Raw genomic sequence first — 13,662 nt, 5'->3', positions numbered from 1 at the left:
ATACAGTGCCCCACCCAAATATGTGTATATATATATATATATATATATATACATATATATATACACTCATATATATATACACATAAATACACACACACACCCACACATATAAATATACATATATACATACAGTACACATATACATATATATATACACACATATACATATAAATACATACATACATACATACATATGTACACCCATATATACATACACATACATATACATACATATATACATATACACACACATACACACCCACACACACACACATACACATACATATATATTATACATATATACAAAGCGTTATAAAAGTATATAAAAGAAATTAAATTTAAAACATAAAAAAGAAATATATGTATTACTAAAGCAACAATGCATTTAACCTATTTTTACATTTGATCTTCTATCCCAAGCTTTTTTAGCAAATGTTTTACAATATCTGTCAAATGCAGATTGAACATCATCATTAAAGAGATTATTTCCCCCCCCCCCAAGAACAAAATGAATTTTATCATCAATATCAGATATATGTATATACTTTCTTACATAGAGTCTATAATACAATTACTAAAGTTAACGATACGTCAATTGATACTTGTCTTTGGAAAAATCCGCGGTATAAACCATATCGTAGGCCTACAGTAACTCCAATGACAGGATTATTCTCTGATTTATATCAAACTCAAAATCAGTTTTCAAATAACAAATTTAATTTATAAAGTGAAATAGAAAGAGAGAAAAAAATGTTGAAATTGAAAAGTTTTCATGTAAATTAAAATCACAAATGTCCTAGTACACGTAACGTGTCATTGCATGAAAAAAAAAGTCCATTTCAGGCTTTCTTGGGTGATCCATAGTTCAAGCAAGTGCTGCTTTATATAATTAAAAGCAAAATTAGAAAGCAAGAATACATGTTTCCTATGATAGTTAATTCATATCCATTTTTTATCAACATACATTTAAGAACTTTCTATTATTAACCAGTTACCTGGTAAATGAACATAAACTATCTGAAGCGGAAAAAATATGACTTTATTTTATCCAACATACTTCAATAATTAATTGATAGCAATAGAATCATGTACGAAATGTTAAACTAGTACATTTCTTACTATATAAATAATTACACGACAACAGTTGCGGCAAAAGTTATACAAACCAGGAACACGAAATACTTTAACCAGTAATTTTACGACAAGAATTCATTTTGCTTCAAATTGCACTGGTTTATAATTGTGGCAAAGACAAGCAAAACCAGTCACTCGTCGCAAAACTCGATTTTGAGTTATTAATACAGTGTTAGAGAGTAGAATAATAGCTATAAAATAGTAAAAAAAATCATTCAAATCGGACATTTCCTTATGAAGTTACAAGTGTTTAAACACACAGCTGTTTAAAGAACAATGTATGAGAAATCAGCCTTCAAAGTTTATGATTTCAGGCATTTCTCATGCAGAAACTATATTTAAATCCTTAAAAAGTGTTGTTTTAACATTGAAAATAAAGTAAATAACAGCATAGAATGATGTGTACATATATACGGTACAGGTTAGTTTAGTGCAATAAAAATATTATGTGGAGTGTGTCAGATGATTGGTTCAACCTCTATTAGTGAGGGGGGACAATTGTTTAACATATCCCCAAAAACGACAAAAATGTAGCTATAATCTTAGCCTGGGTTCCAGGCCCTTAATTTTAGGTCAGTCACTCTTTATTGCACTTAGTGCGCGCCATACCTAATTTAATTGGCGTCCCATACTCGATTTCTTTTTTTTCGAATTAGGGCCTGGGCAAACGATTCATGCGTGCAATTTCCCACATCAGATTTGATGTGGGATATCGTATGCATGACTGATTTTGTAAATCACGTGATTGGCTAACTTCATGCATATTAATCAATCTTGGTAAATTTTCAAAATTAAAGATGCGGATGTCTCGACTGGAACAAACTCCAGTTCCCTTTTGGCTACCTACTTGAATTAAAACAGTTAGTATAATAGTTCTGGCCTGCTGAGAACGACATGGACTGATAACCGTAGGCTATAGGCCTACTTGGAACCTTGCTCACCACTAGCTGCTACACCACATCTAATTGTCTCGCGCCAATGGATTTGGTACGTCATTCTTTTGGCATCCTGGTGCCTGATTTCAGTGTTTTACAAGTCGCTTATTCCGTCTATAAATTAACTTTCTCGTTGGTGGCGCTGTCCAGAATGAGAAAAATAATAAAAAATAAGAGACTTCCGTCTATAAATTAACTTTCTCGTTGGTGGCGCTGTCCAGAATGAGAAAAATAATAAAAAATAAGAGACTTGTGGCAAGTCTACTATAATCTATATACAAATGGTTATTACACTTAAAAAATATTTGCCCTTCAATGCAGAAAATTGTGAGGGGTGGGTGCAACAACTTTTATTCCTTATGTTCCTGAAATTTATAGCAATGTATGTAATCGAGACTGTCTCACATTTATTTTACGAAAGTACTCATCCAACAGAATAACACAATCAACATTACGTAACGTAACGAATCGGTCTTATGGTGATATCACACTGTTATTCAAACAGCAATTGTAGACAGTGGTAGCACCTCCTGGGAAAATCACAAAAAAAAAGTCATCAAACGAATTTTTAATTTGTATTAAATACCTATATATGTAAAAATGCCGTCCCTATTAAGTAGGTGCTGGAGAGCACGAAATAAACATTTTTTTTTTTAACGTTTTACACAAGGTTTTCTATTAATCAGTTCATCATTTCAGGAATCCAGTTGACTTTAGACATGATAACCTCTTAAAAATAGTAACGTTGATGATGAATTTCATGATAAATTTAAACAAAAAATAAGATAAAATTTTTCATCAAAAAGGTGCAAATTTTTTACAGTGAAAAAGATTATTTTATTTAAGTAATGGTTTATTAGTTTTAGGCCTATATTTTAATCAATATCATATTATTCTGAAGTATAGTTTCCCATTACTCTACCCATCATATACCGTAATGGTATCACCAAAACTAAGAAAACTCCCCTTAAAAAATTAAGGGGATACCTAAATTGTTATAGCCATATGCAGGTGACACCCCTATTAAGAGGACACATTTTTGGTCAAGGTGGTGCCCCTTAATAAGGGTTCGGCTACCTAGGGGTTACGTGCTCTGTCTCTCTCTGTCATATTATCCCTGTGTTATCCATTTAAAATTCTGTGCTACACATTTGCAAGACTGCCCTACCTTTGAAAAACTGTGCTATCCATTTGAAAGTCTGCGCTTTCCATTTAATAAACCACTAAAACTGCGAAGCGCATTTGAAAAAAAAAGAAAAGAAAATGTGCTATCCATTTGAAAGTCTATGCTACCCCTTTGCAAGACTGTACTACATTTGAAAAACTATGTGCTATCCATTTTAAAGTATGTGCTTTCCATTTGAAAAACTGCGCTAAAACTGCGATGCCCATTTGAAAAAGTGTGCTATCCATTTGAAAGTCTGTGCTACCCATTTGAAAGAAGGAGGCTTTCCATTTAGAAGACTGCGCTACCCATTTGAAAAACTGCGATACCAATTTGAAAAACGGCGAGACATATTTTGTAAAACTGTGCTACCCATTTGAAAGTATGTGCTACCCATTTGTAAGACTGCTACCCATTTACAAGAAACTGCGATACGGTACCTATTTTGGAAAACTGTACTACCCATTTCAAAGTATGTGCTAACCATTTTTAAGACTGCTATCAATTTACAAGACTGAGCTACCCATTTTAAAACTGCGATACCAACTGTGCTACCCATTTGAAAGTCTGTGCTACCCATTTGTAAGACTGTGCTATCGATTTACAAGACTGCGCTACCCATTTGAAAAACTGCGCTACCCAATTGAAAAACTACGATAACTATTTTGAAAAACTATGCTACCCATTTGAAAGTCCGTGCTACCCATTTGTAAGACTTTGCTACCCATTTACAAAAAACTGCGATAGGCCTACCTATTTTGAAAAACTGTGCTACCAATTTGATAAACTGCGATACCAACTGTGCTACCCATATGAAAGTCTGTGCTACCCATTTGTAAGACTGTGCTATCCATTTACAAGACTGCGCTACCCATTTGCAAGACTGTGCTACCCATTTACAAAAAAACTGCGATACCGGTACCTATTTTGAAAAACTGTGCTACCCATTTGAAAAACTGCGATACCAACTGTGCTACCCGTTTGAAAGTCTGTGCTACCCATTTATAAGACTGTGCTATCCATTTACAAGACTGCGCTACCCATTCAGGGCCGCCGAGAATGACCATAGAGTCCGGGGCACATTTGCTGCCCGGCCCCAACAAGGGAGAGACAACTGTCACTGCCACAAATCATTGAAGATGACAAGATGTTTTTCTTCGAAGTTCTACGATATTATGGCTAGTCTATTTAGTTATATTAAAGCAAAAATATCCCTGGTTAGTTTCATCGTGAAAGAAATATGACTTTTTTTAAATATTAAAAAAATAGACTAGCAGACTGGGCACTTGCCCCGTAAGCCCCGGCCTCTCGGCGCCACTGTACCCATTTTAAAAACTGCGCTACCCATTTGAAAAAACTGCGCTACCCAATTGAAAAACTACGATACGGTACCTATTTTGAAAAACTGTGCTACCCATTTGAACAGTGGCGTAGAAAAGTATTTTTCATTGGGGGGGGGGTATGATTGGCGTTTTAGTCAGTGTCGTAACAGGCGCGGGGGGCGGGGGGCTGCCCCTCCCTTGACGGTTTTTACCGGGCTGACCAAGCCGTCGTACCGGGCTGGATAATAAGAGAAAAGAAAGAGGGGATAAGGAGGGAAAGAGAAAGGGAGGGAAAGAGAAAGAAAGGAAAAGAAAAAGAAAGAAAAAGAGAAGAGAAAAATAAAGACAAGAATAAGAAGGAAGATATCATAATGACCAGACTCACAACACCCTGCAATCCCTTCACCACTTCAAAAAACTGCCATTACTCCTTTGATCTATGCTGCCCGATGGCGTAACCACTGACGGACAAGGGCAAAATTTCTGTCTTTGAAAAATCTTCCCCACCCCTTTATAAATGCCCTTTTCATCCCCTGAAAGTGCCTAAAAACCTCAAATTTTGCGTGCATTTCTTGTTAACATGGGCCAATTTCCTCTAAAAATTGCACATTTTAGGGAGTTTTGATCAATTCCAACGAAATTAGAATTAAAAACACCGGGGGAAAATATCCATCTTTGGAAAATCTTTCCCCACCCCTTGACAAATGCATCCTCTGAAAGTCCCTAAATTCTCAAATTCTTTGCGCGCATTTCTTGTTACAGTAGGCCAATTTCCTCTATAAATTGCACATTTTATAGAGTTTTCATCAATTTCGACGAAATTAGAATTAAAAACACAAAAATATTCTGCGCGCTTGGCGGACATTTTTAAGGCTTTTTTAGGTTTATGCTTTTAAGTTATTTAAACACATAATAGTCCCAAACTCAGGAAAGACATATTTAAGATGGATCATTTTAACCTAAAAGAAGGGCCTCAATGATGAGGCCCATTGATGGTGAAAGAATATGTTTGTAATAAATTAAACCATGATGAAAAAACTTATATTTAGTTTCAAACACACGTGTGTGGCCTATATTATTAATAAGATAAGCTATGTGCCGTATTGTTTTCTATATGGTGAGTGGAGTGGGTATGGTAAATTGCTAACCGGGAAAATAAATATCCACTCTGACCCAAGATCCCTGTTACGCGCCTGGTGTTAGCGCCAATGTGTGCCCTTGTGCGGGCAGGGGATGTGAACCCTCTGAAGCTGGAAAACTTGTTTTTGCGAAATAAATTGATGCAATTTGCTATTATAGGCCTAATCAATAAATTCCTCATCAACCTTAAATATTCTTGGAATTTACATAACATTAATGATGTCGCACACACCCTTCAGTGTGCAATGTGGCTCTCTTTGCAAGCACATCTAACATCTAAGGAAAGAAGAGCTTAGATTGGTACCAGATAAAATAATTTTGTTATCAACACTAATACATTATGCTAATTTTCATCTTTGTAAGCGCATAAGACAGTGCAAATTATTTCTGTGACAGTCTTTTGAAGTGTGTAAAGCTCCATTTTATCCAATACATAGTCGAAATACTGGGGGGGGGGGGGGGGGAATGATACAATGGACCACCCACCCCCTTGTCAAATATTGGGGATATATCCCCCACCCCCGGGATCTACGCCTATGCATTTGTAAGTCCATGCTACCCATTTGTAAGACTGTGCTACACATTTACAAGACTGCGCTACCCATTTGAAAAACTCCGCTATAAAATAGATTCCTGTGAGTTTCTGCGGCTAGGGGGCTTAGTTGTTATAGTGATAGACAGGAACTTAAGAGAACCATGAGAACCCATCTCATAAAGTGCACTTACTCAAAATCGATGGGAAGTCAAGCCGTCATCTATGTGAAATTATTCGAAATACAGGGCTCAATTTTATAGATAATAAATATGAACCAATATAAATCATAATTTCATGACATATCGATATTTATTAGGCCTATCCTTTTAAATTTTGGATGACCTAAGGTGAGACTACCAAATCCAAAAATACAACGGTCACCCGGGTGCGACGGGTGCACCCCCTTGGATACATTTCCAATGTTTCATCCCGGGAGATGCTGAGATAAACACTCTTTGTTCAAACATTACAATGAAGTCAGTAACTGAAAACAATTATTATTTTAAAAATGTATAAGTGATGTTAAAAATGCTTGGTAATGTACTATGATGTAATAATAATAATAATAATAATAATAATAACAAAATTTATCATATTTTTCGATGTTTCCTCTGTTATTATTCTGTGTATGGAGACCCACTCGATAGTTTGTCATGATTTACTGTACCTGTCTGTGTTGTTTTTACTTTTACTGAGTTGTTTATGTCGTATTGGAGACAAAATAAATGGAATGAAGTATAATGAAGTCCAACTAACAAAACGTATATAGTATTTTTAAACCGAAATCTAAAATCCCGACTCATCATTCTCATTGTTTTTACCATCGTAATATTTTTTACTCAAGTCAGTCTTCACTCTTGGTACAACTGCTGAGCTTATTCCCAGAATGATAATCGGTATTACAAGTTAATTCATCTGTATTACTTTTTCTTTGAATAACCGAATGAGCCGATTCGCGTAAGATGTCCACATAGGTTTCGGTATACTGTACAAAATACAATGCCACTGTGTACAATAAAGTTATCTTGGCCTGGTTACGTAAAGGCCAACTCAGACAGCGTCGGCCGACGCAGCCCGACGCGATTTGTTGTCGCGTCGGGTCTGTGTGAGTTGAACGCAAACGCGATGGTGTGCGTCGGGGGCATTCGCGTAGTAGAATATTAAACGTGTTTAATATTTCTCACGACGGCTTAAGACTGTCCCCGACGATAAATCGGGTCGTGCTGCGTCGGCCGACGCTGTGTGAGTTGGCTTTAACACCTAACTAATCCTTCTATAATGGGTCTATAGTATTGCCAGTTTTTTTTATTTCCCACCAATTAAAATATTAGACTATTCGATTTATTTCTTTTATAATCCTTCTTGTTAACTTATAACTATAATTAATTAGCAATCTCTTATTTGAAGTTAAATTTCGTGGATTCATTGAATATAATATACTATAGTGATTAAATAATTATTTTGAATAAACCAATATACTCAACAACAATCAAATAAATAAATACGTAGGGTTAAATTTTAGGTAATGTATATTTTTTACTATTCGCATATCGGACCGAGTATGATATACTATGTTGAATGTTTAAAATAAATCATTTTACCTTGAGTGTACCGTACTCGTGTTGTTTGTGTTTTTCTATCTTAAGAAAAACACAAAATTAACAACTGTAAGCTTTAACTTCGAGATATTACATTTTCATTTATTTTATTTCGTGGAGCAGAGCCGTCTTTATTTTTACATACATATAGAGAAAACAGACATACAGATACCTTGGTCAAAATAAAAGGTATCCGAACTTCTTACCATTTACCTACTTTAAATAATGATTGTGGTTTACAATCGCTTACATAACACCTATTCATCCAACCATAGAGAAAATAGAACAGAAGGAGTAACATCGACTTTATCGCTTATCTTTAATCCAATTAAACAGTGTATCTCTTTATACACACAGGTCCTCGCCGCTTAAGTGTAAACCCTTATAGACGCACTGGCGTTAGTGGAGTACTTAATACACAAACAATTAAACATTAGAAATACAAAACACATGCGCAGTTCATTATCCGCGGTTTGTTTGTGTGCGTGTTTGGTGTATTTAGATAGAGTTATTTTCGGCGAGAACATACATACTTTAAACGTCAAAATCGGCTTAAAATAACTGTTTCTTTTATCAGTTGTAAGTATTTGCTTATTTTTATTGTAAGAACGAAAGTGATGTCAATAAATAATGTTTGCAAAGGGTCCCGGTTGTCGCAGGTTAATAAAATTTAGTTCAGACGAAAGTAAAAAGCTGTATCTTTCATTCGGTACACGAATTAACCGTGTCCGGTCATGTCCGGTCGAGTTATTAAGATCATAATGTTGCCCCAAATCTGTTCGTTCGGCCTCTGTAGCGCGCTCATGTGTAAGCCTAGGACTACGCTTAGTCTCATTTGTAGTTTACGTCCAGGTCTTCACTTTTACGATTGTCAAGTTTGGCCCTTCAAAAACGAAAAAATTTAAAAAACACAGTTCACTTTTTTACTTACTTTGCCCACGTATTCTTTTGTTTTTAATAATTATAAATAACGAAAATAATTTTGTTGTAGGCCTAGGCTTTATAAGCCTAGGCTAGCTGTCTGCTGAGTCCTGCCCATGGTCCTACCTATCATTTTCATTTAAAAATCATTTTCTCCAGGCTATGGGCCGACCGATTATTATACAGTAATTATATTTATTATTTAGCCATAGATACTGTAGCCGAGTCTTGTCCATATCGACAGGCACACATTTTTTATTTATTGGTTTTGCAACAGTTTTTCATGTTGGAAATGCTTTTTATTTCATTTTGTAGAATCATGAACAACCACTCCATCTGAGGTCTTCCTGAGAATTTCCTGATGATGATGGCAAGAAACACCATTGACGAATTTCATCTTCGAAGAAAGAAGAAAACCAGATCATGTGTGGCATGCCAATTTTTTTTCCAAACCGAACGGTTCTTTTCAGAACCACCAAATTACAAATGAGATTTGTAGTTGTCTTCTTTGCTTGTCATTATTCTTGAAAAGTAAAACAATTACCCTAACAGTATTAACTCACCATTCATCATACTCACTATCTGATCAAAATTATGTACATTCATCACTTCACTAAAATTTCATCTGTGTATGATGCAGGATACATTTTAACAAACAAATATTACACTTACGGTACCTTTAAGTCTCGCCTGTGTATTTATTACCAATTTAAATTTCTACTATTTACATAAAGCCCATCCAACAATTTATGACAGTTCCTTCCTTTTTTAAAACTTTGCCACTTTCATTCTTTTAACATACACTTTTAAAAAAGCATTGGTTTTTATCCAACATTTACAACTATACAGTAGTTGCTTTAAAGCATTAAAAAATTGCGTCTCCAGGTCTGTTCTATTTTCAGATGAAGGCCACTTAATTGCTGACCCTACAGCTGATAGCTCCGTGATTTCAACTTCGTGCTTACTGGTCAATAAGAGTGACCTACATTACGGACTGCAGGACAATGCATTACTGACTAGGTGACAACTTCATGATGTCAACTTCGCGTTTATTGGTCGTAATTTTTCTTTAGTATGATTTTCTTTTTGTTTTTCATGTGGTTTTTGACAGACTTTTTAAATGAGTTTATTTTTTTATTTTCTTTTTTTTTTGTTATTTTAACATCACTTCTTATGGCAATGAGGAAAAGCCGTGTTCTGTTTTACAAACAGACATCATCATTGTTTGTTATTACTATAATATTATTAATATTATTATTACTGTGTTAGTATTATCATTATTATTGTTTTAGGTTGTTTATTATTATTATTATTATTATTATTATTATTATTATTATTATTATTATTATTATTATTATTATTATTTTTAATACAGAAAAACAGGATGTTCAGGACTTTGTCTACTGTTAAGAACAATGTCAAGTTTGCTTTTCTGTCCATAGTGGGCAGATATCAGCAAACCTCCGCTGTCAGATACCACTACTACAGCAGGCTGCTGGTCGGGAAATTGGAGCCATTTTCAAATGTAAGGTTAAACTCCTCCATATCAACCTTCGAATATCAGAAATTGGAACCACCTACTGCAAAAATAACTTCAGCTGATCTTGACGATGAGGCTGGAATGGTAAATGTAACACTTTCGAATAATGAAACGCGTCAGTATCCTTACGTCTGGCTGTATGATAATTGTCAGTGTGATGTTTGCAGGAACCATACCTTTTCCATTCGAGCAAGTTGTTTTACAACCCTTAACGTTGATGTCAAACCTCAGCATGTCCAGAAAATGGATGAAGGTTTGGAAGTGAGTTGGGGTGATGGGCACTCGTTTTTGTTTCCAGAGAAGTGGATTGTTTCGCATACATTTCCAGCAACGGTCAGTAACGAGGTCTTACCGTGGAGAGAGGTTGTTGAGTACTGGGGCAATGAAATGCAGAATAGGGTGCCGACATTCAAGTACAGAAGTCTTATTGAGAGTAATCAAGCCTTGAATCAGTGGCTTGAGGCGATAAAGGTTCACGGTATTGCTCTTATTCCGGATGCTGGTTCAGACATAGAAAATCTCGAAAAATTAGCAATGAGAGTCGGCTATCCAGTTCCAAGTAACTTTGGGTAAGTAAATCTGCTACCCACCTCAGGTTTATAAAAAAAAACTACCACTGAATTTATTATAAGTTTTCAGGGGCCTAAAGTCTCCCTTAACTCGCGGGAGTCCGAAAATCAGGACGGCCTCCTGCACTCATGCAAGTAAGCAAGAATCTTCTGGGCCCGTACCAAAGAAAACTTGCATTCAAATATAATTCTGAGAGTGGCCATTTCCGGTGCTATAATCATAAATTTTCTTACCTCAGCCTGCTCCAACCATGGTGGGGCTGATTAGTCTCCCCCCCCCCCCGCCATACCCTTCGAAAATGGCTTCTTCCAACAAACTGTCAACATTTACAATATGATTGTTTTTATAGACATTCTTTTGAAGTCCCCCATTTTAGAGAGCCTAGTGATGAACCGCATGAAGCAGCAGCATTGCCTCTTCATACAGATCTAGCGTTTGAACGAGTCCCTGAGGTACAGTATACAGTAATACATTTGCATTTATATAAATTGGCTATAATATATTTATATATTCTTCTTATAGGCTTATTTATAAAAACTAGTTTCTGTCAATGAAGTGGATATATTTACGTCACCGTAAACAAATCCGTAAACGATATATTTTTGTAAATGAAACAACACTTGCGCAGTCATACTTTAATAAACTTGCATTTTCAGCACTCGACATTAGCGTGGCCTCCCAGGTTGTGGTCATGATGTGAGAGAGTGAAACGAATACTTCTAGCTCATTATCACAATCATTCAATTATTTTATTTAATTGAAATACATAAGCTACTACTGTAGCAAATTTAATTAGTTTTAGTAAGAATGGTAAAATTTTAATTTAAATAGGCTACTGTACCTATCCGCTAGTCGTAAACTATTTACAAAAATTCATTCAACCAATTTGTGGATTCTCCATGTGCCGTCGATTCGATCGTGTGTTGTTCAGTGGCCATTTGTTTTTACTAGAAAAATTGTTGTGTCAAGGGAAATGACTATAATAAACACGTCCACATTTGAAGATTTGATTTTCGTGCACCGTGGATTCATGGTACAGTACATTCATAAATTTAACAACTTGCCTAAAAAGGGCCTCAGCAAAAGACTGAATGCTAATTTGGAGTCTGAAGGTTGAACTCCGCGTTAACGTACATTTAACATGAATCGACAAATTTATGTGACCGATAATGCAAGTTTTTTAAAGTATGACTGCGCATGCTTTGTTTCATTTACAGTACGTAAATATATCGTTTACGGCGACGTAAATATATCCACTTCCTTCTGTAGGCCGTATCAAACTTGAGAGAGAGTATGATAAACTAACTGAAAAAGGAAAAAAAATGAGTTCAGAAAGTACGGCCCTGGTATAGGTAGACAAATTGAACTACGGGATGATGTCAGGGACACAGAGAGGATTGCGACGAATGAGAAGAACACTATGAAAAGGGTTTCAGGTGATAGGGCGATTTAACAGAGTGTACGGAGAAAGAAGATCTTTTGACGATTTTCAAAACAGTGTCAACTACTTGATAAAAGTTGCAATAGTGATCCTCCTGTGTCCTAGCGATTGACTCTAATGGTATTGAGACTTTCCGGGTAAATTGCGGTGTATACAGCCAACTACATTACATTATATGGATATGATGATGTCACATTACACCCAAATATGGCATATCAGATTTATTCGTCACATAAAATTTGGTGTGGACAGAGCCTTAGTATTTTTTTTAGAAAATACTTTCACTTAAAAGTGCCTCCCCCTCCCCCCCCCCCCCTAATGTTCAACTTCAAATAAGCTCCCGGGCCCTTTCGATAAGGCCCAAAATATCAAAAATGCAAACTAAACCATTTTTATTCTTTACTGCTCCCTCATCCTTCGAATCTGAGCTACTGCAACATTGTCTGGGTCAATACATATTTATCCAATCAATGATCAACAAGCTCCAAATTCTCCAAAAGAAGGCTATCAGGATCATAGATGTAGCAAAGTAAATTTATTTACCCGACTTCTGAGCTGTCTTTTAATGACTTTAAATTCTTGAAATTTTAAGGTTTTCCCCCTCTTGAAAACGGTCAGGTAAACTTTCTCTTCTTATTACAGTAAATACAGACCTATTATGTGTATATATATAAAGTACATCGTATACATATTCTTCTTTCCATGAATCGTTGAACCACAAAGAGGAAGGAACCCCCCTCAAAGTAAAAAAAAAAAAACCAAATCCGCCAATGTGAATTGCGAGAAATAACTCTGTCGGGGCAGAGAAGCCACGGATATTTGATGAATTATGGCGAATTTTTATTATTTATTTGATAGGCATCGAGTTACTATAATATTACATCATGTAAGCTATGCTTTCTAATGTTGAATGAATAATAAAAAAAATTATAATTATTCATTTATTTACAGGACTAACAGGACTACATTTGTTGAGAGCTATGCTACCCGATGTATTATTATGTTCTTTATTCTACAGTAACACTGTATTTACCTTCCTTTGATGATTATTATATAATTTAACAGTGTTAACAGCTATCTTGATTTATATTGTATGCAACTATTTGTTTCTAGCCGTAATTATTGTGTAATGGAGTGTATCTGGTAGTATTTGAATCTGTTCAACCATGAAGCCTCCGTGGTCTAATGGTTATGACGCTCGCCTTGACAGCGAGAGGTCGCAGGTTTGAGTCCTGCCAGAGGCATTTTATTACACAATTTCTTTATTCATTTATTTACAGGACTACATTCGTTGAGAGCTATGCTACACGATGTATTATTATGTCCTTTATTCTAACACTGTATTTACCTTCCTTTGATGA

At 35.5% G+C, this 13,662-nt stretch overlaps 1 protein-coding gene across 1 annotated transcript in view; it reads left to right on the top strand.

The window, feature by feature from the left end:
- LOC117120894 (gamma-butyrobetaine dioxygenase-like) overlaps positions 1-13,662 on the top strand; it is a 22,596-nt gene that overhangs the window by 6,349 nt on the left and 2,585 nt on the right. Inside the window, exons 2-3 of the mRNA XM_033265991.1 lie at positions 10,126-10,859; positions 11,210-11,312. Coding sequence (XP_033121882.1) covers positions 10,135-10,859; positions 11,210-11,312 — 828 coding nt within the window. The 5' untranslated portion in view covers positions 10,126-10,134. The remainder of the gene's footprint in view (positions 1-10,125; positions 10,860-11,209; positions 11,313-13,662) is intronic.

Source organism: Anneissia japonica, unplaced genomic scaffold (genome assembly GCF_011630105.1).
Source record: "Anneissia japonica isolate Jap-2015-1 unplaced genomic scaffold, ASM1163010v1 scaffold8878_len57093_cov105, whole genome shotgun sequence".
In the NCBI taxonomy this organism is placed as follows: domain Eukaryota; kingdom Metazoa; phylum Echinodermata; class Crinoidea; order Comatulida; family Comatulidae; genus Anneissia; species Anneissia japonica.
The sequence above is the reverse complement of the archived record's forward strand: the minus strand, read 5'-3'. Positions and strand labels throughout refer to the sequence as shown.